The sequence below is a fragment of the Phaenicophaeus curvirostris genome, chromosome 1 (assembly GCF_032191515.1).
Source record: "Phaenicophaeus curvirostris isolate KB17595 chromosome 1, BPBGC_Pcur_1.0, whole genome shotgun sequence".
NCBI classification, from domain to species: Eukaryota; Metazoa; Chordata; class Aves; order Cuculiformes; family Cuculidae; genus Phaenicophaeus; species Phaenicophaeus curvirostris.
Genome location: NC_091392.1, coordinates 66,987,301 through 67,014,116, shown reverse-complemented (window position 1 = coordinate 67,014,116; position 26,816 = coordinate 66,987,301). Strand labels below are relative to the sequence as shown.

Genomic DNA, 26,816 nt, shown 5'->3' with positions numbered 1-26,816 from the left:
GCTGCAGCAGAACAAGAAGAGTTATGTTTTGTGCTAATTCATGCAAACATGGTTGCATTGTTTCCACTGCTTGCTTTCTGGATGGTTGAACAACTGACATTCCATCCTGCCTCCTACAGGCCAAAGTAAAAGGAAAAATGATGAGGCATTATTTAGCATAGAGACTTTGAAGCCTTCTTAACAATGAAATCTTCAACGGTTGTCTGAATGGCTCAGTATTATAGAGAAGCATGGGAAAAGAAAAGATGGGCACTCAGAATTGGTTGATTTGAATTCATATCAACAAATTAATTGACATTCCAGTAAAGGCTTTGAATGAATCAAGTCATAAGTGGTAGCCAGCTATAAAACTGTTACAACTTTCAGAATGTGTTCTAACAAAAGACCTTTGTGGGCTGAATGTTTTCTGACAGGCAGTAGAAAATGAATAAGCGTGTGTCTGCAGTGACACAGAAGCCCTCAGCTTTATAATAGGCCCTAGTTTTAGTGAAAATGATCTAGTAGGAAGGAGTAGGTGGAACTGAAAGCAGCTGAAAGTAGAGAGTATTATTAATGCATCTGAATGGGAAAAGTGTTTCTCGTAGATTGGGTGTGAACCCAACTTTCTGTTCTTCTTTGGAGGCCAGTTAGCAATGTGTAGCAGCACCCTGGATCTCTTGACAGGCCAGGCCTGAAGTTTCTTTGTAGTTCCCGGTCTGTTTACTTCTGAATTCTACAAACAAACTGGCTGAAGGCTGTGTGATATTGCAGGTGATACTGCTGTCCTGCACAGCAGGCCACAAGCTGCGTCTTTTCTCTGTGTCACTAGGTGCACCACACAACAGTGTTAGAAGATTCATAGGAAAGACCAGAATAGCAGAGGTGTCAAATATTGTGTCTGGGATGTGTTAACGTGACAGTGCAGTAAGAACAAATAGAGCAGTTAAGTTGCAGAAGTAAAATTGGCAAATTCTATGGTAGTTTGATTTTGCTGTGCTTGGTTTCAGCCAGCCAGTCTCATTAAATGTCTTTTCTTTGGTAAGTACAGCTTTCACTTCTCATATACAAGTAAAGATGAAATCATTCTTTATGAGAACTGAAGTACATTACTCTAAAACAAAGTGCTTCTCTGCACAGAATCTGAGAAACGCAAGTATGTGCAGGTTTAGGTACATAAAGGAAATCCTTGAAAATTGAGAACTGCAGTGAAATAAGTTGGCAAATAAGCTCCTTTGTGCATGATAAAGCCACTTTTCTTTTTTTCGGATGGTAATGCCAGAGAGACAGAGAAGCCACGCGCTTGTTTCATTTTGGCTGCAGCAGTCGTAGGTAGGAGAGTTGCGAGTAATGACTAATTGAACTGTTTTTCTCTTGGCCTTGAAAGTCAAAACTTATCACTTCATTAGAACAGTAGACAGTGGAAATTAACAATTTCCATTTATTGGGAATAAAACCAGTCTTCACACAGGAGCTCCTCTTAATGTTCTGCATGTGAATGGATTTCATACCTTTTCTCTGGCATTATGGTATGTGTTCTTTCTGGGGCTTTTTTTTTGCTGGTTTGTTTACTTCATCCCTCCTTCCTCATCTCACAGAGATCTCCTCGTTTATTTTCTGATGACCAAGTGCCTGAGAACGTTGACCAAAGGGCATGTCAGCTAGCTGCCCTCCGAGAGTCCAGACCTGCAGTGAGGCATCAGGTGACTACAGCCCTGCCTATCTGGTGTGCCTGTCAGTGCAGGATTCTGGGTGCTGTTCACATCTGGGGTCAGAGGGGTAGAAACACTCACCAAATAAGATGACCGTTGCTGTACAGTCATGTGGTTAAAAAGACACAGTCAAGTCTATTTTGTGTAGTATTTTTATCCTAATTGCCAGTTCTTATATGTCTCATTGTTTGATGAATGTTTCTGTTTCTCAAAACACAAAATAAACAATAAGGTAAAAAACAGCCTCCAGGCTTCAGAGTACATGCTGAAAACCAGCTGCACTCCACATCAAATCATTTCACACTGGTCATTTACCAGTCAGCTGCTCACAAATTTTACTTGCTTCTGGAAGCAAGAATGTTCACATTTTCCAAGCATAATTCCTGGCTCTGAAGTACTACTTTTGTGTTCATGCTTCCTGTATACTTATTTCCAATAGTAGAGTTGGCAGCTTGTGTAGATTTTTTTTTTTTTAATTCCAGTATACACTTTTGGTTTGGTTTTGTGCTTAATTTTCTCGCCAGCGTGTCATCTTTAGCATATGGGAGCATGCCAGTTTGAACAGTGGTTTCTTTAGTTTCTAGTTGCTTGCCCCATCTCTGTTTTCAGTTATCTTCAATGTTATTGGGCAAACTGGAGAGTGCTTTTTGAAAACACCATCTACATAAGTGCTTTTTTTTGTAATTTATTGTATTGAGTTAAGCATCCAAAAATCAAACTCTGTTCTTGGGCTGGAGTATGAACAGTCCCAGAATTTTTGCTGGGCATAACTTCCAAGCCATGTCAAAAAGAAATTTATAACATTTAGGTCACTTTCCATTGCTGTTCTTTGAGGATGCTGTCTTTACTGATAATTAAAGTCAGTGAAGCTGTTGTCAAGAAAGGAAGAGTGAACCTTTGGCTGGATTTGAGATAGAATTTGGAGACATAGAAGAAACCATGAAAGATTAGGTGAGATGACTAATTTAAACATATCAACACCCATTTGTTATTGGATGAAACAGTTGATCTCGGGTGTGATCCAAGGAGATCATGCTCATGTACATTTTCTTTACTCAGTTGAAATGATGGTACAGAAATGAACACGTAGACCAAAGCATCTTGCTTCTACCCTTTGTGTTGCTCTCTAGCGCTTTTAAGCTCTTTTTGAGGATGGAAAAATTAACAGCATTACAGTGCAAGGATAGAAATTATTTTTGAAACAATCTGATTTCTGTAGAGTATAGAGTTAAAGAAGAGCGAAAATACAGAGGAGATGGAGAACACAAAGTAGAGGAAAGAATGAAGGGGGTAAAGCAGAGAGGAAAAAGAGGAAACAGATGTTGGAACACTGCGGGCAAGAAAAATAGAGCAGTAAGACAGAAAGCTTTGCAAAGAAAGACATTTTCAGAAAGGAAATTTGATTAAATGTTGATCTTAAATACAGAAAATCTGCATACAAAGTAAGCAGTTATATTTCTTTTAGTTGGGGAAATTGTGAAAGCCAAGCTATTTTGCATTTTGTCCAGTAGATTTAGTCTTGAGGCTGGGCTCCTCTAGGCAGCTAGAAATAGCTGTTTTCATGGGTCATGCAGTTACATGACATTTATTTTTCCTTTTTATAATGGAAAACATAATTTTATTGTAGAAGAGGGTGAAATATTTGAGAGTTGCGTAATTTTTTTTTACAAATTATAATAGCTAGAAATGCACAGTTTCTACCAGCACTATATATCTGATACTGCCAGCTATCACTTTTTTCTATTTATATCAGGTACTTCTTGAGAGACAGCCATAACGAACCTTGGTGACGGGGGTATGTTCAAAGACCAGATTTTGAGTTCTGTGAAGAACCACTTTCAGAAGGATGCAAATTCTTAGTTTGGGATTTATTGTTTGCCATTTGATAAGCAAGAACAGCAAGAACATAGTTTTATTCTTTTTAGAATGATGTTTCCAATCTACTTACAGTAAATTTTAGGTTAGAAATTTGCTGCTAATTACTGGCAATGCGTACAAGTTCATTCCTTTCTCTTTCATACCTAAAGGTAGCAGGATTTTTGCTTTATATAGTTAAAATATAGAAGAGGTCTCACATGGCCTGAAATAGAATCATAGTGCCTTGGCCCGGTAATACAGAGCAATGGGAGACACAGGAGGAGCAGAGGAAATTGATTTGGGATCTTTGCCTGTGGCTTAGTTGGTTAGGTTACAGGAGGCTGGACATCTGTTGAAGTAGGTAACTATTTCCAAATGGTCCTAAATGACTTAAAACCTAATAAAGGGCAAATCAAGAATAACTTACTCTGCCTCACTAAGGAGAAAGTGAAGACACACTGAACATATTTCTTCAAGTTTACCTACAAGAATCTTTTAGAAATTTTTTTGGATGGTGGGTGAAAGGGCCTGAGTTGTTTTTTTTTTTTCTTCTCTCTTCCCTCTGTAGCCATGTATGATTGTTTTGATTTTCATTTTATTTTTTAGCCTGAGACTGAACCGTCTCGCCGATTCTTTGTTGACCAGTGGGAGCTCTCGCTTAGCCTCCGCTCTTCTAATCGCCCTTCTTCACCTTCATCTCTTCGACAGGTAGCATTAGCCTGAGTCTTGCAAGGTGCACTCAGCTGTGTTTGCTTGCTGCACCCCAGTCCCACCAGCCGAGGACACCACAGGAGATGGCTGGGCTTGCTGTGCTTCACCTGCAGAGTGTCACGTCTGTGCTTATTCATGCACAGATGAGAAGCTAGAGGCGATGGGTGGCACAGCTTGGTCATTGTGAGCTGTAAAGCAGTTTGAAACTAAATATATTTAAAGTTTGGTGTAAATGAAAAGTGCGTGGTACATTTCACTCTCAAATCAGTTTGTTGTTAGCTTTTTTTTTTTGAGCACTGATAGTCTTGGCTTTGCAGTAAAGCTTTCTTGCTTTGCTTGCTTTTGTTGAGGTCTTGGGCCAAGCTACAGAATGTGTTTGTGCATATATGCTTAATAGATAGTGTGAAACAAAAATTACTTTGGCTTTCTGAAGAATCACTGGGAATTTGAATTAGTTGCAATTGTCATACATAAACACCAGGAACCTGATTTGACCTAAGCTGAAGTGGGTTCTTTGCTGACTCTTGAAAATGTTGCAGAAAGTTGTATATCTTGAAGGCTTTTGCCCATGGGAGAAAAGAGAAAATACTTCATTTAAGACCCAGTATTAGTCTAAATGTGATACATATAGGGGAAAAAAAAAGGCAAAACAAATCAGAAACACAGAACTCTAAGTAAAAAATTCAGCGACCATGTTTCCCACACTAAAGAGTCCCAAGTTATTGTCAGTGAAGGTTAGCATAATTACTTATTAAGCATGATACTTTGTATCTGCTGGTAGAAATTTAAAGATCCTGAAGTATCTGCAGTTAAGGTTGGTTTTCAAATCAAAACTTGTTCAATGGAAGCCTGTTTCAACTAAAAGAAACCTTCTCCCATGAAAAAGGTGGATCTATCTTTTGAGAAAACTTAAAAAGCCTCATAGATTTCTGGTCTTTTAGGGGAAAATAGAAAACTCTTGGCCAAATGATTGTGGTTGCCAAAGATCAATGTTGAATGAAAGGAGGACTTTTCTCTGGTGGGCACTGTTTTAAATATAATATTTGACAAGATATGATATATGACATTGGAAGGCACCTCTGCACGTATATGTGTGCAGAGATTACCTGAGGAAAAATAAGGAACCTGGAAAATTTTGCGAGACAAGTTACGTGTTATTTCATGCCTACGTAAATACTGTGAGTGCTCTGGATTTTGAGGTGGACAGGTAGAAGTTCTGTCTGGGTAGAAATAAACCCTCATTACTGCAGTGGCACAGAGCTTGTAGAATTGGGACTTCAGTGATAGCAGTGGTTATCTCTGATGGCTGAGCACTTCAGTTTCAAAATCTTTTTCCCGAAAGTACCACCAATCTGCAGTGAATTTCAGTTTTTGTGATGCTTCCTGCTATTCTCGCATCTTAACATGCAACGGTCTTAAACATTCCTAGAAGGCTAATAACCACACGTATGAAATTTATGCTGTTTTATTAGTTGTGGGAAATAGCTTCAAACAAGTTTTCCTGTATGAGTAAAGCAGGGTTTGAGACTTTAGACCTGTCCTTCAGAATACTGTTATCCTTGGTATTTGGCACTGGATGACGGAGTGTCTCTCTGATGATCCTTCATTTGCTGAGGAGAGCCCAGCTAGAAACGTTCATAATGCTTCTTAGTGTGGAAGAGGAAAATTCCTTGGCGTGCTCCTTGCTGCTCTGAGTCAAATACAAGGTGTTTGCAGTTTGAGCTAACAGGGATGTAAACACGTAATTTCCTTAACCATGTAATTATTGCCAACGGTTGTAAGTATTTCCTGTGAAAAACATTTCCTCCTCTCCTGCAATGACTAAACATGGCTTGCAAACGCTCGTCTTGTACAATCTAAGGTAACAGTAGACCTGCCTATATTTCTCAGAGTACTGGAGGGGTTTTAGATATCCAGAGTTATGGAGTCAGTCAGCAGCTGTGGTGAAGAAAAGCCACATTCATAGTTGAACAAGTGTGTTCCAGATATAGGCAGATTTGGCTTTAATGTGTTGGATGAGAGTCTTGCATCTTTTTTCATATAAACCTCTCTGGTTTTAGCATTGGAAAAAATTGCATTTTTTTTAAATCACTATGAGTTCCTTATATAAAGATTTCTTCCTGCTCTATGAATGCTTTGTAAATGAGTTCTTTCCAATTGCTAAGCATATAAATATGCTGTTGTGATCAGCATGTTACATTAGATTATGTAACACATCATCTAAAAAATCTTTGTTTCTGATCCAATTTTTTCCTGGAACCTAAAATCTTAACATATATTTGGTTTCACCTTTGAGAATTGTCTGTGCTTAGGTTTTGAGGTGCAAAATAGCCCCCAATAAGACCTGCCCTCTTCATCATCATAGTATTTCTAGCACACTTAGAGAATGCAAAATGCAAGCCTTCTCTCTTCTGTTGTTTTAGCTGATCCTGGACTGTTCTGATGATACTGGCTTTGCTATTACTACTTATCACTTATATTGTCCACTGTCTTGGCATGATTTGACTTCTCTGCACCTTTTCACCTCCTAACCTATTGTCATTTTTAGTCATTTTTTTAATTTGATTTTTTTTTTCTTTTCTCATTGCCCTATTGTTTTATTCCATCCATCTGGTAGAAGTATATAAAGATGTACACAGGCGGAGTGAGCTCATTGGCTGAGCAGATAGCCAATCAGCTTCAAAGGAAAGAGCAACCCAAAACCCTTCTAGACAAGAAGGAACTGGTAAGATGATGCACAGAAGGTGATGCGTGTTTGTGACTAGATGTAACGTAGATATGAAGTATTGTGAGTGTCCAGTTGTTACTACCACTGATGGAATCTGTCATAGCTTTGTGAAAGACTTCATTTCCCTTTCTCCATCCACCCTCACTCTTGTCCTCATTTTCCGTTCAAAATGTTTTAATCAAATCTCAGTATCAGATTATTGTTTTCCAGAGGAGATACTGATTCTGATAACATAGGTCTAAGAATTGCTATTTGAGGAATTTCTAATGATTTTGACTTTCCATCATATGCCTGCTACAGCCATTTATTTCAAGGTCAGCATTAATATTACTGGTGTCTGCTCTCCCATCCAGAGCGTTTTTACTTCTGACATAAGTAGGCATGGCATCCTAGGACCTTCTTCCCTGGACAGTAAGGTTAGTTTTTGGTGTCCTGGTTAAACCTGTGAAATTGTATCCCAGAACTGTGGCATCCATGTGTGGAAAAACGGCAACATCCAGCTGCTCCTGTATCCGCATAAATGAAGAGAAAATGCACCCGTGCAGTTTGGGTGAGGCTGAACACACAAATTTAGCCATGCCTGTTTCTGTCTAGGGCTCACTCAAAAAGGAGTTCCCTCAAAACCTGGGAGGCAGTGATGTCTGTTACTTCTGCCGCAAGCGAGTCTACGTGATGGAAAGGCTGAGTGCTGAAGGCAAGTTCTTCCACCGCAGTTGCTTCAAGTGTGAATACTGCGCAACAACTCTACGCTTGTCATCCTACGCCTATGATATTGAAGATGGTAAGACAAATTGCCTCTCCTAACGATCTCTTAATTATCTTAACGATCCTGGAAATCTGTCTAGGGATTTCAGCTATTTCTTTGCTTAAATATTATTTGGTGAGTTAAAGGAGAGAGTAACTTCCATTCCAAAGGCTCCATCTCTCAAAATGTTTAAACTGTATGGATTTCCTGTGTCCAGGTCATGCTGACAGCAAATTAATTTAAGGAATTAATTGAACATAATAATAGCTGCTAGGATGCAAAGAAACAAACAGTATTTGGGGGCTTTAATAGGGTTTGGAGGCCAAATTTGAAGGCTAGACCCTTTACTGTCCTGTCAAATGAGGAAAAACTGTAGTGTTTAATACTACTTCAGAGAAAACAACACATTGCAGACAAATGTGGTCAGCTTTGTCTTCTTGAAGATATTACGACTGTCCAAGTCTGTATGTTTATTTTAGATGTCCTAAAATAGGAACTTTATAATCAGGGGCTGTAATAATAGCTCATTGCAAACCAAGTTCTCTTTATATAGTGAAAAATGGAGCATTGAAGTTGAGTTAGAAGTAAGTGACTGTTATATGGAGAGAGAGAAATTGTTGCTGAATTAGTGAGGATCCAGTAATGAATCTTGGTTTTTGCATCTGATATTCCTTCCTCCTCAGTGTATGACTACAAAACTTGCTGATGACTCAGTTAACAGAATCTAACATGCTAAGCATTAAGGGGAGCTTTAGATACACCTAACGCATCTGAGAAATGACACAATCTGGCAGTAGATGAAACTCAAATTTATCAACAAAGTATGCATATTGAAAGAAATAATTTGAAATGTCACATCACTTATGAAATCTCCTTCTGAGAGTAGTGTGTGTTGCATTCTTTGTTTGAGCAGTGATTGTCAGAACTTTCATGTTTTCTGAAGAAAAAATATGAGAAAGTCTCTCAGATAAACCTATATTTGTATCAGCAGGTATGCCTTTATTTTCTTCCACAGCTGCCATTTCTCTTTACTCTTATCTCAGCTGGAGAATATGTCTAAAGTAGTGTAAAACTAGTGAGAGGTTAGGTGGAAAGGATTCTACTCCAGAGACAATGGTGCAGAAGCTAAAACGTCAGGAAAAAAGAATGTTAGTACTGATAGTTTTCCCCACTCACTGAGGCAAAGATGAAGTAAAAATTAGAAGCTGGTATGCGACAGGCTGAAACTTCAGAATATATTACTGCCAACTGAAATTTATTGTTATCTACTGTGTGCCACAGGGCCTAGCCAGTCCGTTATACGAGAGTAGCTGGGAAGAATCTTTTTGATTATACTGTGTAGAATAATGACCGTGGAAACACCATCTAGGCTTCAGGGGCAAAAAGAACCAAAATTATTTATTGATCATGCATTACATAATGACTTTAAGTAACAGACTTGCTCAGTCACAGGGAATTGAGGAAACAGAATCATCGAACCAGTCCCCGAGTAAGGAATAGAAAACCCATTATTACTTGACCGGAAGGTCAGCAGACTTGGCATGCAAGTTTAAAGGGGCCAGGGGTAATTTTGGAGTCAACATATAAAAGTAACGTTTTAATCAGTAATCAAAGTAGGGAAGAAGAATTTTTCGAGCACTGCTGTAATTTTGGGCATTCGCAAGCCACTAAATGTCTGACTATATGTTCAGCAATAACAGACTGAGCTCCTTTGTGAGCTGTTCGGGCTGAAACAAGTTTTGCCACCAGATTTAGTGATTCCCTCTGCCAGCAATCTTATGTATGCAGTTATAGCCAGATAGTTCTCAATGAAGCAAACATAACAGAGTCTCAGCATACATTTGTAGTATTGATTCTGAAGTGATATTATGTACTCAACAGTTGTGTATGTATACGAAGCAGATATGGCCAGACAGAACTATGTGGTATTCTATCTAATCTAGCGATTGTGAAAATTCAGCTTATATTTCATTCTGTGTTTTCTTTGAGAGAAAAAACAACAAAACTATACATGCATTGTTGCTGTTCATCCAGCTGATTGGACTGATGAGCATTCTGCAGCGTTCTGCAGGGACTGGTTTTAGGCTTCAAAGTCTGAGAGTTTTTATGTAAGAGGTTTTCTGTTGTTGATCTCCTCAGACAATTTGAAAGAGCAGGTTTTTGGAAAGAATAAATATTAAGAAATATGTTTTTAAGCAGACACTCCTTGAAAGACAGCATTTGTCAATTTTCTGTCATAAAACAAAGCATTGTACAAATACCAGCCCAGAGAAACTAGAGGTGGGGGCAGAGGTCAGACTACAGGTTTGAAATACATTAGCAAAATTGTGGGAATAGGATATCTGTAGAGGATGCTGTGGGCTGCAAAGACCAATCAGGATGCATTGACAAAGGTACACTGGAAGAGAATTATGTGCCATCTATTTGCTGCTATTATTATTATTATTTGTATTATGATCTACTAGTGCTACTTTGGCATCCTGACAATGTTCAGAAACCCGTGAAAACCCATCTAGGCTTCTGGAATGTTACTAAACCAGTAGTATCACAAAAGGTCATACTTGTGAAAATGAGTCATTGGTTGATTGTCCTTTCCACAAGTAGCCACTGTGCATTTTTAGAGATGGTTCTTTGGGAGTTAACACTGTCCTCTCCCACTTTCCTCTGCTGGTTGTATTCATTCGTGCTTTTTCCAAAAGTGCTTCTGCCAGCTTTTCATCTGATGATTTCTTTGTTCTTCACACACTGCCACATTGTTAGTATGTGATACCACACAAGCCTCACAGCTTTGCTTTGGGGTTTGATAGGATTTTAATCTAAATGGCTGTCAGGCACCCAATGGAAAGGAGACTAGATAGGAGAGGGAGAGAGAAGGGCTGGAATTAAAAATATAGATAGTATTTGCCTCCATGTATAATGGATAAACTAGATGTTGCAATGAGAATGGCAGCAGGAAATAAGTTGCAGTGAGACGAACATTTATATTGTGTCAAACTGCTGTATTTTCATTGTCGACTGTCATTCACGTGTCACCTGCAGGTAAATTCTACTGTAAGCCTCACTACTGTTACCGACTTTCTGGTTATGCTCAAAGGAAGAGGCCAGCAGTGGGTCCTCTGTCAGGAAAGGTAAGTCATTATTGTCATCTAACATGTCACATTAATAGATTTTGATTCTTAACATTGAAAAGTAAATATGCTGTATTTTTCAGGAAGTAGAAAAGTTCAGAGTATATCAAATTGCATTTTTTATGTCATGAGATCTTGCAGTTCTGTACATTTTACTTAAAAGCAGTTCCTTTAATTACTACTTCTTTTTTAATGGTTCTTATTATAAAATAGTGTACTATCCCTTTCAGAATAGGATTTCTATTTGTTTTCTTGTTACTGAAATACTTACTCAGTCTGTGCAGAGACTATATGGTTTATGTTTACCAGTTTGGGTTTTGCTTTTTTCTCCATGTTTTTTTTTTTTTAAGATTAAACAAATTATTTGCATTTCCTTTGAAACATGAAGTTCTGCCCCACTTGCACAGGTTGTGAAGAAGACCTGCCTTCATTTCTGAAGGTTTTCTGTGTATAAATGGGAATCTGCATAAAAAAAAAAGGATATTCCTTTTCCTATACTATCATAGTGGAAGCATTTGTGCTTTAAATATAGGATCAAGGCCTTCTGTATAATACAGAAAAGTCTCCCAGCTTTTGTCATTGCAATCCAAGGCACTTAATTTGTCCCCTCAACTTTTTTTTCAGTATTTTAGCTAACCTTGTCTGAGCAAACTACACAGTAGTCCCTTAACAAGTTCTGTTAAGCTTGCATGCTACAAATTGTCTTTCCCCCTTGAATATATCTTCCTTCGTGGAAGTGGTGGGGCTTGTCTTGCTGCCTGTTTCTCAGGTTTGTATTAGAATCATAGAATAGTTTGGGTTGGAAGGGACATTAAAGACTATCCAGTCCCAACCCCCCTGTGATGGGCAGGGACATGTCCCACTAGATGAGGCTGCCCAACCTGGCCTTGAACACCTCCAGGGATGGGGCAGCCACAGCTTCCTTGGGCAACCTGTGCCTGTGCCTCACCATTCTCATGGTGAAGAAATTCCTCCTTACATCTGGTCTAAATCTGCCCCTTTCCAGTTTATACCCATTGCCCCTAGTCCTATCACTACAAGCCTTTGTAAACAGTCCCTCCTCAGCTTTCTTGTATTAATTCAAGCTGAAGATGTACTCCTTTTTGGAAGGATAAGGAATCCATCCCAATATTTGTGCCATAATTTCTGCCAAAAATAAAGACTAAAAATGGTACTTGTTTTGTTTTGTTAATGATTAGACTTAAGGCATCTTATTGCTTTGAGTTTCTTGGATATCCAGCTTGTTTTTCAGAGCTTTAATAAAGCCATAAATTGAAAAGGAACATACTTGGTTCAGACCTTGCCTTATGTGATGATTAAGGGGTAACTTAGTTGTGAGAGGAATGTCTTCCTAGTTCAGTACACATGAAAAAAAAGGATTTTTGAAGCATTTTCAATTTTAATATGAATTTCATTACAGGACACCAAAGGAGCTCTGCAGGACGCCATGGCAAGTGACGGAAGTGGACGGGCAAATACCATCCCTGCCTCAGCAGAGAGGGCCCCAGGTAGCTCCGCTTCCTTCTTTAGCAGGGTGGTGCAGTACTCTCTCGGCCTCTTTGACAGAGTTAGGGTGGCAAGCCAGCGCCTGCAAAGCACAGTTTCCTCGATTGGGCACCAGGTAGCCCAGAACCCTTTGGACTCCTTTTTCATGTGTCAGCTGATGGCTTTTGGGGTTCCCTTTCTCTATGTCCAGTCAGAAGTTCTTGTGCAGATCCTAGGGGAATTCTGTGGGCAGACTGCTGAACAGTAAGAATTAATGTGACCCAACTTTATCAGCTGTACAATTCGTGTGATTTTGGGTTGCCGTGTTAATTTTGTGCGTTACATGAAAGTTTCAGCATATTTTTTTGCACTGTGGTTTCGGGGCCTAGATGTTCTCAATCCTTTCAAGGACACTATCTGAAATAATTCCAGGAAAACACAGATGCTCAGTTGAGGGTCTCCTCTGAGTGTGGGCCCAGGTTAAGAGCCCTGGTCTGTAATGCGTGCACTTCAGTGTCAGTGAAGTTAAGTTGTTTTTTTTTAATGATGCACTGGAATAATACTCAAACTGGATTTCTGTGTTTGCCTGAATTCTGGGTGTGGTTTCTTGTTCTCTCAAGCTTCTCTTCATTAAGCTGGTACTTGAATGGGAAAGATCCCATTATCTCTGGATTGTGTCTCCTTTTGAATTCGGATGTCTCTTAGAGCTAATGGGATTGGATTCCTTAAACCCCTTGAATTTTGTGGTGCTGGCAGATCATGGTGCTCTTCCCTCACTGCCAGAATCTGTGCTGCTCCTGGCCATGGCTTTGGGAATAGGGTGGTGAATATATGTGTCTTACTGTGAAGTAGTTTTGCCTTTTAACTTGAAATTCTAATTCCTTCTAACACTGGAGAAGTGTCTGTGCTACAAACGCTCGTTTGCCCAGCCCCTGAGTGCTCACTTAGTGATGTCAGAAAAAGGAAGAGGTGTGATTTCTAGTGTTTATTCCAGAACATTATCCATAAACTGAATCTGCTGCTTTTACAGAGAGAACATACTTAGCACAACACTTTGAGGAAAGAATGTTTTTGCAGTGCTAATTAAGAAAAGACCTTAACAACATGCAGGCTAATAAAAATCATGCTTTTGTTTGACTTTATATATTGCTTTTACAAATGTTTCTAAGATTATAACTAAATGCAGTCCAACAGAAATTTGGTTTTAGTGTACGGAGTTGATTCCTGAAGTGTAGTTACTTCCATGGTTTCCTCTCTTGTTTAAGTTTACATATGGCAAGATGGAGGAAAGGGAAAAAAAGGTATGGAAGGACGATGTTTGCAAAGTGCTGTGGACAGACAGGATAGCTACAGCATTTTCTGTGCACCTGGATGGAATTAAATTTGATTTCTCTAAAATGAAGAGTGGGAGTATTTTTAGCTAGTGCATATATTTATTTTAAGATGAATGGAAAAATATTTCTTGGAGCAAAGGGCATCTGATATGAGAATAATATGGTTTATGGAGTGAAGCTGTTGGTGATGACAAGTGGAAAAAGGAGAGTTTAGGTGTATATATATATCAATTAGTTTATCAAAGCAATTGCTGGGAGAAAGTCTCCTTTCTCAGATTTAGTCCATCCAACTGATCAAATTAGATTACTCACTTTTATAAATGAGCATTCAGTAAGTAGCTTCTAAGTGAACACTAAGTAGAGCAAGCAATAGGCCATGGTTTGCTATAAACTTCTATAAATCAGATGTCTCCATCTCTCCTTATGTAGTGGTGGCACAATCCTGTAGTAGAAGTTTAGTACTTAGAGAGGAGTAAAGCAGAACAGACACTGTTTTATCAAAAGGCAAAACTTGAAATCTAGGTCTCCTTCTGTTCGCTTTCTGCCTTTCTAAAGCAGCGTGTAACTTTAGCATCATTTTTTGAAGCTTTTGGACCTTTTAAAGCTTTGTCTAATGCAATACCCAGAATACATTAAAACATCCTCAGCTTAGCTTGGTCAAGCTAGGTTGTCAAGCTAGGCGGTTTCTCGTGGGGCATTCTCGTGTGTGCATGTCAGAAGAACATGTAATGGTAGAAGCAGTGCCTCTGCCGTTTTCTCCCCCTTTCTGCTAGAAAAATGCCATTAGCAGCTGAGATTTAATTTTCTTTGTGAAATAGATTCTAAGTGTATCTTGAAACTACCAGCTTAGCAATGGTTAAGAAGCAGGAGGTGACTAAGTGCAATGTACTTTAGAGCAAGCCACAGTGTTATTGAAGGCAGGTCAGTTCTCTGTTTAACAGTGCCCTGTAGGCACCTACCTTTAACTCCTGTTCATGCTGGGTAGGTAGGTCGGGAAACCTGTGATATGTTTACAGTTATGTGGTTTGAAAAGAAACCAAACCAAAACAAACCTTTTTGAATTACCAAGCTTGCTAATTCAGAGGGAAGAATAGGATATTCCTGAACAATCAAATAGGGTCTGCAAGATTGCATCTTAGTGTAACTCCTGACTTTGAATTATCTGCATATATGCTTGCTTGCAATTTATTATATTGCAAATTTAAAAGAGAGTAGGCATTCTGTTTTCACTGGAGAGCAAATACCTCAAGCAAAAACATGTCTGAAATGGAGATAGAGGCAGAGCTTTGTTTCCAAGGCTCTGCTTCACCCATGTGGTGAACTCCTTTAATAGAGGTACTATGTCTGAAAATGCTTGATCCTCCTTAAGGCAAGTGCCACCAAGTTAAATTTGGCAATAGCAGTTTCAGGCCCTGGGGCCTGAGACAATCCTCGGTAGAAAGGTAGATCTTGATGTGGAACGTAATTTGCTTCTGAAATGATTAAGTAAAAAACAAATTGTAAAATATGCAAGTTTGATATTTGATGGAGATGTAAAGATAGCTTAGAAGGCAAAAGGCAGGTGTACAACACAAACATCAACTAAAGAATGTACAAGACAAAAAACTCTGCTGTTCTTAAATTCAGCTCTGAGTTAGCAAAGTGCTTGTTCAGTGAGCTTTATGGTGACTCTGCAAGGCCTGCTTTTTAGTTGCCATGGAATCCCAAATGGATGTAAATTGCATGGATTCTCTCCCTACACTCCCTGCCTCCCTTGCTGTGCCACCAAATCTGGCTGCTTCTTTTTCAGCCAGCTTAATGCTTGGAATATATTCAACCACAAAATACCATTCAGCAGGTTTGGTCAGCTGAGGTAAGATTGGCCACCACAAGCACTTTATTGTGATGTGTTACTAACCTGATTGGCATGCATTAACCTTGCTAAAGGTGTCAGTCCTTCGTTGTGTGGCCACAGTCTTAGCTGGCATTTAATGTGATTGTCTGTCCCTTGTATCGTAACAGTGACAGTTGCAGGGCATAATCTGTGATAAGCAAGTTGAGGGTTTAGCAATCAACTAGAATCACTCTTCTTGCAAAGTTTTTTGCCTCATTTGCCAGAGAGTCTGTTATGTGGTGGTTGCAGGGGACATTGCCAGGGAGGTTATAGTCAAGCTTTCTCTTGCAATATGGATCAGCCCTTCAGTCTGGGAAGTGGCAACAAGCTTTTGAGCAATGGATGCCATTCTCTCTGGGGAAGGGAAGTTGGGGAAAGCTGTTACTGTGCTTTTGCTCCTGCTGAACTGTGGCATGCTTGTTGTAGATTCTGTAACCTTTCTCTGTACCCTGTCTGCCTGTTTCTCTCTATCTTCTGCGTTTGCCTTTGTGCCAAAATTGCTGCTATTGCCAAGAGAAAAAAACCCCAAACTTTGCTTTTCAACTGTCACTCCCTTTGGTAACCTGTAACTGCTGTGTCTTGGATTTTCTTTTTTTGAATATTATTTACAGTATTTTATATGGTTTTAATGTGCTTTTAATGCAAATGCTGTTTTTCTGTTTGTTCTAAAGGTCTGTAAAAACATATTTCTGAACTTTCAGCTCTTTCTTGACAGATGGACTTGGAACAGTCTTCACCTCAATCAGCTTTATAGCGCTCCTTGGGGTGACTTTAGCCAGTACCGTTTTGTTGTAAGATGTTTCCCACTTCAGGCTTGTGTTCTCACAGCAATACATTTCTGTCACTATCAGTAATAGGATGTTCATAAAGGAAAGACCTGCTAGGGAGATTCATACTTCTAAATGTTCAGCAATAAAAGGCAAGTCATGACAACTTTGGAGTAGTTACTTGACCTGTGAAAGATTTAAGAAGCCAAATGTAAGCCACAATATGCAAAACTGAGAAATGCAATACGAAGTAGAGGCACTAGGTCTCCTGCTTTAAAATCACAAAAATATATAGCGTATATGATATAGGTGTGCAATATGAAAAGTTCGAAATCGTTCTATTGATGTGCCTTAAGTGTTTTCAGGGAGCAATGTTCTGAGCAAAGCCCTTCACAGTAGACTCTTAAACAAATAACGTGTTGTACATAGCAAGCAGAGCTGGACTTTATATGAGGAAGTTTTTCTGCTGACTTCGAGAGCTAGAAGAGTGTAGCTGCTTCCTCTAAATGGCATGCCCTTTAATGTAAATTAGCTGAGCCACATCTTCAAAAGGATATTAACTGTTTGTACAAGTCTAATGAATCTTTATGAATGCATCTAGTATTATTTGCACACAGTTCTTCTGTGTCTAACAAAGTACAAAATCATTTTATATATATTTCTGTATAGAGATAAGCTTCTTGTGCAAAAACATTGCCTCTTAATGGTTCTGCATACACTAGACATGCCTTATTTGTGAATATTATTCAGCTCGAAGCAATTCTGTTTGCTTGTGCAAACAAACATTAAATCCTCCACTTTCATTATTATTCATATTTGGATTTTGTTCCTGTTTTAATTTGGAATGTTTTGAACATTAAAATACAGAAGATAGCAACAAACTCATTCTGTGACATCATGTTTTGTTTGCGGTGCCTTCATTTTAAACCACAAAGCTATGCTTTTACAAACATATCCATATCCCTCTCCCCCCAAAAACCAAACAAAAACAACAACAAAAACAACAGAAAAAGAAGAAAGGAAAAGTAGTAGTAAATCCATATTTCAGGTTCTACCACCAAATTGCGAGGAAAGATAATTCCTCTACTACTGTGCCTTGAATGTTATCCATTCTGTTTTTGGGAGAAGCCACGGTGGTGTATTTTGCAGGACATTGCACATTATACTGAACCCTTATATGGGGTTTCATACAGCTCTGAAGAGATCTGATACAAGATTTATTTCTCTCTGCTGAAACATTTAAAATATAAACTTAAGAACCAGACCCCATATTTTTGGAAGCTGAGGAGAGCGTGTGGGTTGCCCAGTTAGGATCAAGGTTCAGTGCCCAGTGAATCATTGCTTACTAGCAAGCCAGGAATCTCTGTTAGGATAAGTGCTTGACTGTTCCCAGTCCATCATGTTCCTTGTCAGTGTTCTTATCAGGATTTGGGTGGCTTTGGCATTAAGGAAAAAGGAGAATGTTAAAGAACCAGTAATTTGAATCCCAGAAAATTTGGAAAGGCAAAGGCATGATGGAGAGGTTGTTTGTTCTGAAGAGTGGAGAAGCAGCTGACCTGATAGAGTTTCACTGAGAAACCCAGACAAATCTTCTGGGGACCCAGGAAAGATACGCAAAATAGCCATGTGCTGAGTTTGTGCTCAGGGCTGGATCCTGCTAAGAACACTTTTTTGTGGGAGTAACTGGGCTCCCGATCCCACCTTTCTCTCTAGCTTTCAGACCTGTAGACTTGTGTCACTGGAATATTTGTTTATTGTTTGTATGTGTATATTCTGAAGGTTGATATGAATTTTTCTGGGCACTTGATAAGAGCTTCATTGAATGTTTTTGTGTCTTAGAAAAATAGTATCAAGTCTGTGTGAAGGAGTTGGATTATTTTTTAATTGCAGAATTAAAAAGCCTGTTGTTTTGAAAAGTGGAATCTGAGAAATGACCATTTTGAGATTGTTTCCCTCGGAGAAAAGGAGGGACTGTACATAAGATAAGTGTGGTGACAGATAATGTTCAAGTGAGGTGATTCGTGCTCAGAAAGGCTTCATGTCTCCACTGTATAGTCTCTTTGAGGATTTTGATTTATGCAGTTATTTTTAACCTGTTTTTGTTCTGGGGGTGCGTGTGCGTGTCTGAATTATGTAACACGTGGTTTTCCTGTTGCTGTGAAATCAAGACATTATTTGTTCAACTGTGTGAAATGTTCACGGGAATAAATTCCGAACAAACTTCAGGTTTCTGAGTTTTTCTTTGTCATTTCCCTTCTCCCTCTGCTGAGGGATGCTGCCGGGGACACAGAGTTGGGGGAGAGTGGAATGAATAGATCAAGCTCAAATGTAGAAGGCATTTTGAGGAGCTCCATGGGATGTGCCCTCTGTCACTGCAAAGTATTACTTTTCACGCTTCTTCTGTATGGTGCTTTTTCAAGCTCTTCTGTAGTGTTGTGGTTTGCTGGGAGTGCAGGGCACACACTGCACAGACAGCATGACGTAGAGCTGTAGGAAAGCTGTTAAGGACCCCTGTAACTAAATATCCTCCTGCATGGGCAAAGCTGGTTTACGACAGATGCACTGTCAGTGTTGTGGCTTCACTGATACTGGTTGATTTGGGAAGTGCTTTTGTGTGCCTTTCTGCGGGGTCAGAGGTATTTCTCACACTCTGTAAGCAAGGCAAGGATGCCCAAGCGTGAGAGGAAAGGGGGGACATGAGCCAGTGAGCACTTGGGAACAGGGAGGCATAGCCTTTGCATCTGGCATCACAGGTAAGGGTCTAGGCAAGATTTGGTTCCTCTTGTTGGTATAGCAGGAGCTATGATGATGGGATTTTTCGGTGCAATGGAAAGCCTTGTAGCCAAATTGTGTTTCTTAGGTTCTAGCTGAACATTTGTCTTGGGAGAGAAGATGAGGAGATGACCTCCTTTCCCCAAGACCATTAAGAGGCTATTCTGTAATGTTCTCGCTGTGGTAAACAGATGGAGTTGGATGATAGATTTGAGCTGCATTTTTGTGTTCTCAGAGTTAGTCTACATTAGGAACTCATTCTGTCTCTTTTCTCTCATGCTTCCTACTGCACCATTGCCAACTGAAAACTTGTAATAGCAGATTATTTTTGAAAGTCTAATTGTGAACTATTTGCCTCCTATTTGGGTTTATTTGGTCAGAGTGGTTATGTTTAAATGGTGTCTCACAAAACTGGCAACCACAAACCAAATCAAAATGCCTTTCAAATGCCTTTGAAATTGTGTTTTATTTTTCTTCACTGTGAACAGCGATCTTGAAGCTAAAATGCACCTTCAGTTCTGAGAAGGAGCTGTCGGAGTTCAGTGTAAAACTTGATGTGCTGGTGCGTGAACTAGAAATGTCATTCTGATGCACTGCTACAACAGCCTCCGCTGCTCTGTATCAGGACAGCTGTTAACTTTGCAGCTACATATATGCTCTTCAGAAATCAAATGTTTGCTTCATTAATTTAGAAACAAAACAAAAAAAGAAGGTGCATTTCTTGAGCTCATCACCATCAGAGGTGAAATCAGACTTTTTTGCTGTGCTGGTATAGGAGACAATGTTTTCAACTAACGCTTGGAGATACCAACTATTTGTGTGCTGGGAGAGGTACTGAAACATTCACGAATGCAGAAAAGTCTGTGAGCAATTTGGTCGTTTTGTTTCCTCAGAAAAAAAATAGAGATCTTCCACTGAAAGTGGACTGAAGTAGCTTTTACAGGGGTTTGGAACCTTGGTTCAAAGATTTGAGCTTTTGGGAGTACTAAGATGTTTTCCACCATGCATCCCAAGACAACTTGCTTCATCTTTAGTTGTAAAGAAAGTTGTTCCATCTGTGTACAAACCCAGGAGCTAGAGGAGCAAAATGAGGCTCCCATGATCCAAGAGGAGGTGGTCAGAGCCTTGCTTGCCCAACTAGACACCCACAAGTCTATGGGGCCGGATGGGATTCATCCAAGGGTATTGAAGGAGCTGGTGGATGTGCTGGCCAAACCCCTTCCATCATCTTCCAACAGTCCTGGAAGACTGGGGCAGTCCCACTGGACTGGAGGCTGGCTGATGTTGTGCCCATCTACAAGAAGGGTTGCAGGGAGGATCCAGGGAACTACAGGCCTGTCAGTCTGACCTCAGTGCCAGGGAAAGTCATGGAGCAAGTGATCTTGAGTGCTACCATGAAGCACATGCAAGAGAACCGTGTGATCAGACCCAGTCAACACGGGTTCACAAAAGGCAGGTCTTGCCAGACTAACCTGATCGCCTTCTGTGACAAAGTGACTCGGCTGCTGGATGAGGGAAAGGCTGTGGATGTATCTTCCTGGACTTCAGTAAAGCCTTTGTCACAGTTTCTCACAGTATTCTGCCTGAGAAACTGTCAGCCTCTGGCCTGGACAGGCGCACACTCTCCTGGGTGGAAAACTGGTTGGCTGGCCGGGCCCAGAGAGTGGTGGTAAATGGTGTGAAATCCAGCTGGAGGGCAGTGACAAGTGGGGTTCCCCCAGGGCTCAGTGCTGGGTCCAGCCCTGTTCAATGTCTTTATCAATGACCTGGAGGAAGGCATTGAGGGCACCCTTAGCAAGTTTGTGGATGAGACTAAGCTGGGTGGAAATGTGGATCTGCTGGAGGGTAGGGAGGCTCTGCAAAGGGATCTGAACAGGCTGGACCGCTGGGCTGAGACCAATGGGATGAGGTTTAACAAGGCCGAATGCCGGGTCCTGCACTTGGGGCACAACAATCCTGTGCAGTGCTACAGACTAGGAGAAGCCTGTCTAGAAAGCTGCCTGGAGGAGAGGGACCTGGGGGTGTTGGCTGACAGCCGACTGAACATGAGCCAGCAGTGTGCCCAGGTGGCCAAGAAGGCCAATGGCATCTTGGCTTGTATCAGAAGTGGTGTGACCAGCAGGTCCAGGGAGGTTATTCTCCCTCTGTACTCGGCACTGGTGAGACCGCTCCTCGAATCCTGTGTTCAGTTCTGGGTCCCTCACCACAAGAAGGATGTTGAGGCTCTGGAGTGAGTCCAGAGAAGAGCAACAAGGCTGGTGAGGGGGCTGGAGAACAAGTCTTATGAGGAGCGTCTGAGAGAGCTGGGGTTGTATAGCCTGGAGAAGAGGAGGCTGAGGGGAGACCTCATTGCTCTCTACAACTCCCTGAAAGGGGGTTGTAGAGAGGAGCGTGCTGGCCTCTTCTCCCAAGTGACAGGGGAGAGGACAAGAGGGAATGGCCTCAAGCTCTGCCAGGGGAGATTTAGGCTGGACATTAGGAAAAAATTTTTCACGGAAAGGGTCATTGGGCACTGGCAGAGGCTGCCCAGGGAGGTGGTTGAGTCACCTTCCCTGGAGATGTTTAAAGTGCAGGTGGACGAGGTGCTGAGGGGCATGGTTTAGTGTTTGATAGGAATGGTTGGACTCAATGATCCAGTGGGTCTCTTCCAACCTGGTTATTCTATGATTCTATGATCAGGTATATTTCAGTAGCAATTTCTCCAAGCAGTGTGTTGGTATAGACCATCTCCTTTGCAATACGCATCATGGGAGTACTGTAGAACTTGCTGCATAGAAGCTGTTTTACATTTTAGACATATTAATGGTACTTCATCTGGTATGTTAGAAAGCACAGTAACTGTTTCATACAGAACTCTTCCTCTATTATTCTCTAACAGTGATAGAAAAGTGCAGGGTACTTTTAAAATAATAAAATGAATGAATAAATGCCTGTTCACCTCCACACTAATCAAAACAAGCCAGTGATGGTTTTACCACATGCTTGTGATCAGCAGGATAATGTATTAAGGTACATAGTTTTTAATGTGTCTTAAAGGAGAAACAAGGGGTGAAACCCCAACTTAAAAACACACCAAACCACAAAAATAAACCCGAACCCCAAAACAAATAGAAATAATCTGAAAATAAAGAATAGATACCCCACAGTCAACATTGAACCTATTCTTCTGCTTACCTCAAGTGTGTTTATGGAGGAAGGTGGAGCAGTGGTTGCTGAGCTGGTGCTGGAGTTGCGGTTTCACTTAGTTTTTCCAAACAAAACTGGGCAGATCCTCTTTAAGGATGAGATGGTGCTTCTATGCTCTGTGTGGTTGCTTACATCTTCTCTCAAAAACGTATGTTTAGTCTGACATTTCTCATGTTTGCTGTCATCCCAGAAGGCTACGTTTTCTTTTTTTGGAAAATTTCATATCTGTCCTTTCTGTTGTTACAGAAGTTCATCTGATGGCTTGCGGGTAGAACTGTTTAAAAATAGGACTTTTTTACCCAAGAGATGTTTCCAATGCTTTCAGGCTTGGGTAGTTCAGTGATTTAAAACATCAGAACTGATGTTTTAAGTTATCTTTAATCAGTAATGTATCTTTTGGAAGCCTTTTTTCCCGGAACTGGGGCTGGTTTTTAATGTACCTGGATATATACCTATATGCAAGGATTTTCTTAGTTCTGAAAAAAATCCCACTAAGATGTGACCCTCTGAATTGCTTGGAATATTCAGTTGCTTTCCAAGTTGCACAAGAGTATGTGAGATAAATGTAGATAATTGCGAAGTGTGGAACAGAATGAGGGAGCAGATGTCAATCCTTTCTGGAGTATATGGAGCTTTTACTTAGGGCAAGTATTCCCCAGTATATTTTCCTGTAACTGCCAGCCTCAGATTTCCAGCTGTTCTATTTGCAGCACTTTATAATCTTGAGACACATGACAGAAATTAAGTAAGGACACGATTAGTATGTAAATATATTCTGAGACCCAGTATTTATGGAAGCGTGTAGTAGATGCAACAAAAGAGATAGTGGCTATTAGCTTGGTAGTTGAAAGAAGATATCCATTTGAAAGATGTTTTGAACCTGATCACAATTTGAATGGGAAACTGAAAACATTTACATTTGCTATTCTACACCTTTATCATGTATGATAAAATTTCTACTTCCTGACTGGTTATTCTTTAATGACCAAAATATCATCCAGTATTCAAAGTGGAAGTACCAGTTTCTATAAAAAGCAAGCAGCATTTGCACTGATAGATTCCTCTACTACTTCTAAGCAGAAATGTCCTCAGTTCAGCTTTGTGTTCTTTCCACAGTGGGAATCGCCTGTCTGATCTCTCCCAGTGAAATGAGAGGTTCTGCTCCATATGAGTTCCAAGAAGTAGCTGCCATAATGACTAAGCTATATGGAGGCTTATGTAGTAAGGGAGAAAGCAGAGACTTTCTTTCTAACAACATAATCCAAACAGTAACTCCTTTTTAATAACTGGACAACCACTCTTAAATACCGATTTCTGTGGTACTTAAAACAGAGAGAGCACTTCTTTTAAAAAAGATGATGACCTCACGAACCAAGGTCATAATTATTTTAAAATATAATCTGGCCTTTCTCTTTTTTCTTTTTGCTGCCTGCCAGTCCCTGGGTGTGCCTCATCCTAGGTGGTTCTTTGAGGTAACACACCCTTAATAGCTTCCAGGACAAAACTTATACCTGCAAAGTAATGTTATCTTTAGCCAGATTATCCTTTAGTACTCTTCAGCCTTCCCACACTCAGCTTCTTCCAGGAAATGGAAATGAGGGCAGGCGGCAGATGATAATGCTGAGCAAAATACTGGAGAGAGCTCAGACATCCTAGGTGATACCAACAAAATGGAAAATAATAGGTTGTATGTTACTGTTACAATATTCCTGACTTATAAACACACCAACAAATAACAGACTTCATATAAATTGATGCAGAAATTTTATATCTCTAGTACTGGAAACCTGTTTGGCTAGTAGTATAAATGAAATCTGTACAGATGTTAAGATTTTCTGCCAGAAAAGATGCAATAATGAGAATCAAGCTTAGCAGTGTTCCCTGAGGCTTGAATTAGGTGACCTAATACCTCCTTTCCCCTGTTTCTTTTCTCCACCCACTAGCTACAACACTGGACTCTTTCCAGGAGTTAAAAATAGCTGTATTCCTGGATTATTCTGTACCTCTGTTGTAATGAAGACAACTTTTCTGTATTGTTTAACCACATACTGAACTCTCAACTTTGATTGGAAATGTTACTACTTCATGCACTGCATATTAAAACACTATCTTATTTCTCAAACAGAACTATGCTGTAAATTATAGATGAATTTTTATTTGTTTTCAAGACATAAGGATAAGGATGTACAGATGACCTTGAAATAATACTGGTAATTACATTCACTTCTGGTTGCTTTCACTAAAACCAAAGAAAGATCAGATCAGTCAAACTGACAGCTGTTTCTTGGCCTTGCCCTACTGATATTGTAGGGAGCCAAGCTTTGCCAGTGTCTGTTTTGACAATCCTAGAGGTCTGTTTTAACCAAAATAGTGTAGAGGTGGGGAGAAAACATTGCAACACCCATAAGATAAACACATAAGTTTCTAATTCCCTTCCATAGTCAGTCCAATTCAATTACGTAACTATGAAAAGAAGAGGCTTCCATGTTTACTGACAGTATCTGAGACTGAAGAACTTAATTCTAGCTGGAGGTTGTGGAATGTGTGGAGGAGGACTTCAGTCTTCATCGGTTTGTTTCTGGGGTATCTGTTTCAGAATCCCTTGACTATTTTAGCTGTCAGTTATTCCCATGGACATTACAGTGGCTTGGGGAGGTCTTGGGGGAACTCTGCTCCTCGTCACATAGGGAACCAGCAAATATTGACAGGAACCTCACTGATTTTTATTTCATGTGCTGTGTGGTGTGAATCAAGTAACTCTATAAAACTTCTTGTTCAGCACTGGAAATAATATTGGTTCTTTAATAACTCTACGATGGGTATTTCTGCATAAGAGTATATTTAGATAAAACACCTTTCTGACTGTACAGTTTCATCTCCTGTTTTCTCTGCTTAGGTCCTTGATTTGTTAGGAAGAGTTGCTAGGCTGACAGTTTCGGGACTGAGCCTTGACATGGTAGTAGAAGTCTCGAGCGTATTGGTTGCTCAGTGGCAAACCCCATTTTCTTCTAGTAGGCTAGAAAGGGCTGCTTTTCTGCTCTTTAGTTCCCTAGGTTTTAAATGTCAGTTTAAAGACAGTTTAATTATCAAATCTAAACTGCGTAAGACAGTTTGTCTATGTGCAATTCCCATACCAAACTCCAAAAGCTTTGATTCAGTAGAGTGTATCTTCTAGAAAGCTTGATGACTATTTATTCTTATGTTTGATGTGCACATTACAGAAGATTTTCAGTAGGGCCATCTTCAGGTTTGAGCTCATTTTGAATCACTTCAGGTATCTTGCTTATGAATAGAAATTTTCTTATCCTACTGTCCTTTTTGATTTCAGGGCTTTTATATTTAGCAGAACATGTTATCAATTAAACTGGAAACACAGACATCATAAAATTTATGATCTGATGGGTTCTCAATACAGCTGAATAATTCAGTGTTCCTGAGGGCTTGGGAATGGCCTAGAATAGTAAGAGAGAAAATTGAGTCATTATATCAAAATACCCTTGACATTTAATGACTATAAAGTGTTTACGTTTGAATAAATGCATTCTTTTTTCTGTTTGAGCAGGTGTTCTAGTACCCTTTTTGGTTCTGAGGATGTGCTTATGAAAATTCAGGGAGTTCTACCAGGATGTGTGCAATTCTGCAGTATGCGGTGTGAGGCTGTGTGAATAAGCAGTGACAAGAATTCGCTAGATCTACTGCGTTCTTCCCAGTGCTTTCCCAGAGACATTCCATCATCTTCCAACAGTCCTGGAAGCCTGGGGAAGTTCCACTGGACTGGAGGCTGGCTGATGTTGTGCCCATCTACAAGAAGGGTCGCAGGGAGGACCCAGGGAACTACAGGCCTGTCAGTCTGACCTCAGTGCCAGGGAAAGTCATGGAGCGGGTGATCTTGAGTGCTACCATGAAGCACATGCAAGAGAACCGTGTGATCAGGCCCAGTCAACACGGGTTCACAAAAGGCAGGTCTTGCCAAACTAACCTGATTGCCTTCTGTGACAAAGTGACTCGGCTGCTGGATGAGGGAAAGGCTGTGGATGTATCTTCCTGGACTTCAGTAAAGCCTTTGTTACAGTTTCTCACAGCATTCTGCCTGAGAAACTGTCAGCCTCTGGCCTGGACAGGCGCACACTCTCCTGGGTGGAAAACTGGTTGGCTGGCCGGGCCCAGAGAGTGGTGGTAACTGGTGTGAAATCCAGCTGGAGGCCAGTGACAAGTGGGGTTCCCCAGGGCTCAGTGCTGGGTCCAGCCCTGTTCAATGTCTTTATCAATGACCTGGAGGAAGACATTGAGTGCACCCTTAGCAAGTTTGCGGATGAGACTAAGCTGGGTGGAAGTGTGGATCTGCTGGAGGATAGGGAGGCTCTGCAAAGGGATCTGAACAGGCTGGACCGCTGGGCAGAGTCCAATGACATGAGGTTTAACAAGGCCGAATGCCGGGTCCTGCACTTGGGGCACAACAACCCTATGCAGTGCTACAGACTAGGAGAAGTCTGTCTAGAAAGCTGCCTGGAGGAGAGGGACCTGGGGGTGTTGGTTGACAGC

General features: G+C 40.4%; 1 protein-coding gene across 7 annotated transcripts in view; it reads left to right on the top strand.

Annotated features, from left to right (window-relative positions):
* Positions 1-26,816, top strand: part of MICAL3 (microtubule associated monooxygenase, calponin and LIM domain containing 3) — a 571,168-nt gene that overhangs the window by 87,641 nt on the left and 456,711 nt on the right. For 4 of the 7 annotated variants that reach the window (XM_069861266.1, XM_069861258.1, XM_069861285.1 and 1 more), the window contains 3 exons: positions 7,579-7,765; positions 10,769-10,857; positions 12,278-12,365. In XM_069861266.1, coding sequence (XP_069717367.1) covers positions 7,579-7,765; positions 10,769-10,857; positions 12,278-12,365 — 364 coding nt within the window. Of the gene's footprint in view, positions 1-1,574; positions 1,680-4,151; positions 4,254-6,873; positions 6,982-7,578; positions 7,766-10,768; positions 10,858-12,277; positions 12,366-26,816 lie in introns of all 7 variants that reach the window. The other 3 variants (XM_069861231.1, XM_069861239.1, XM_069861248.1) reach the window with 2 other exon arrangements.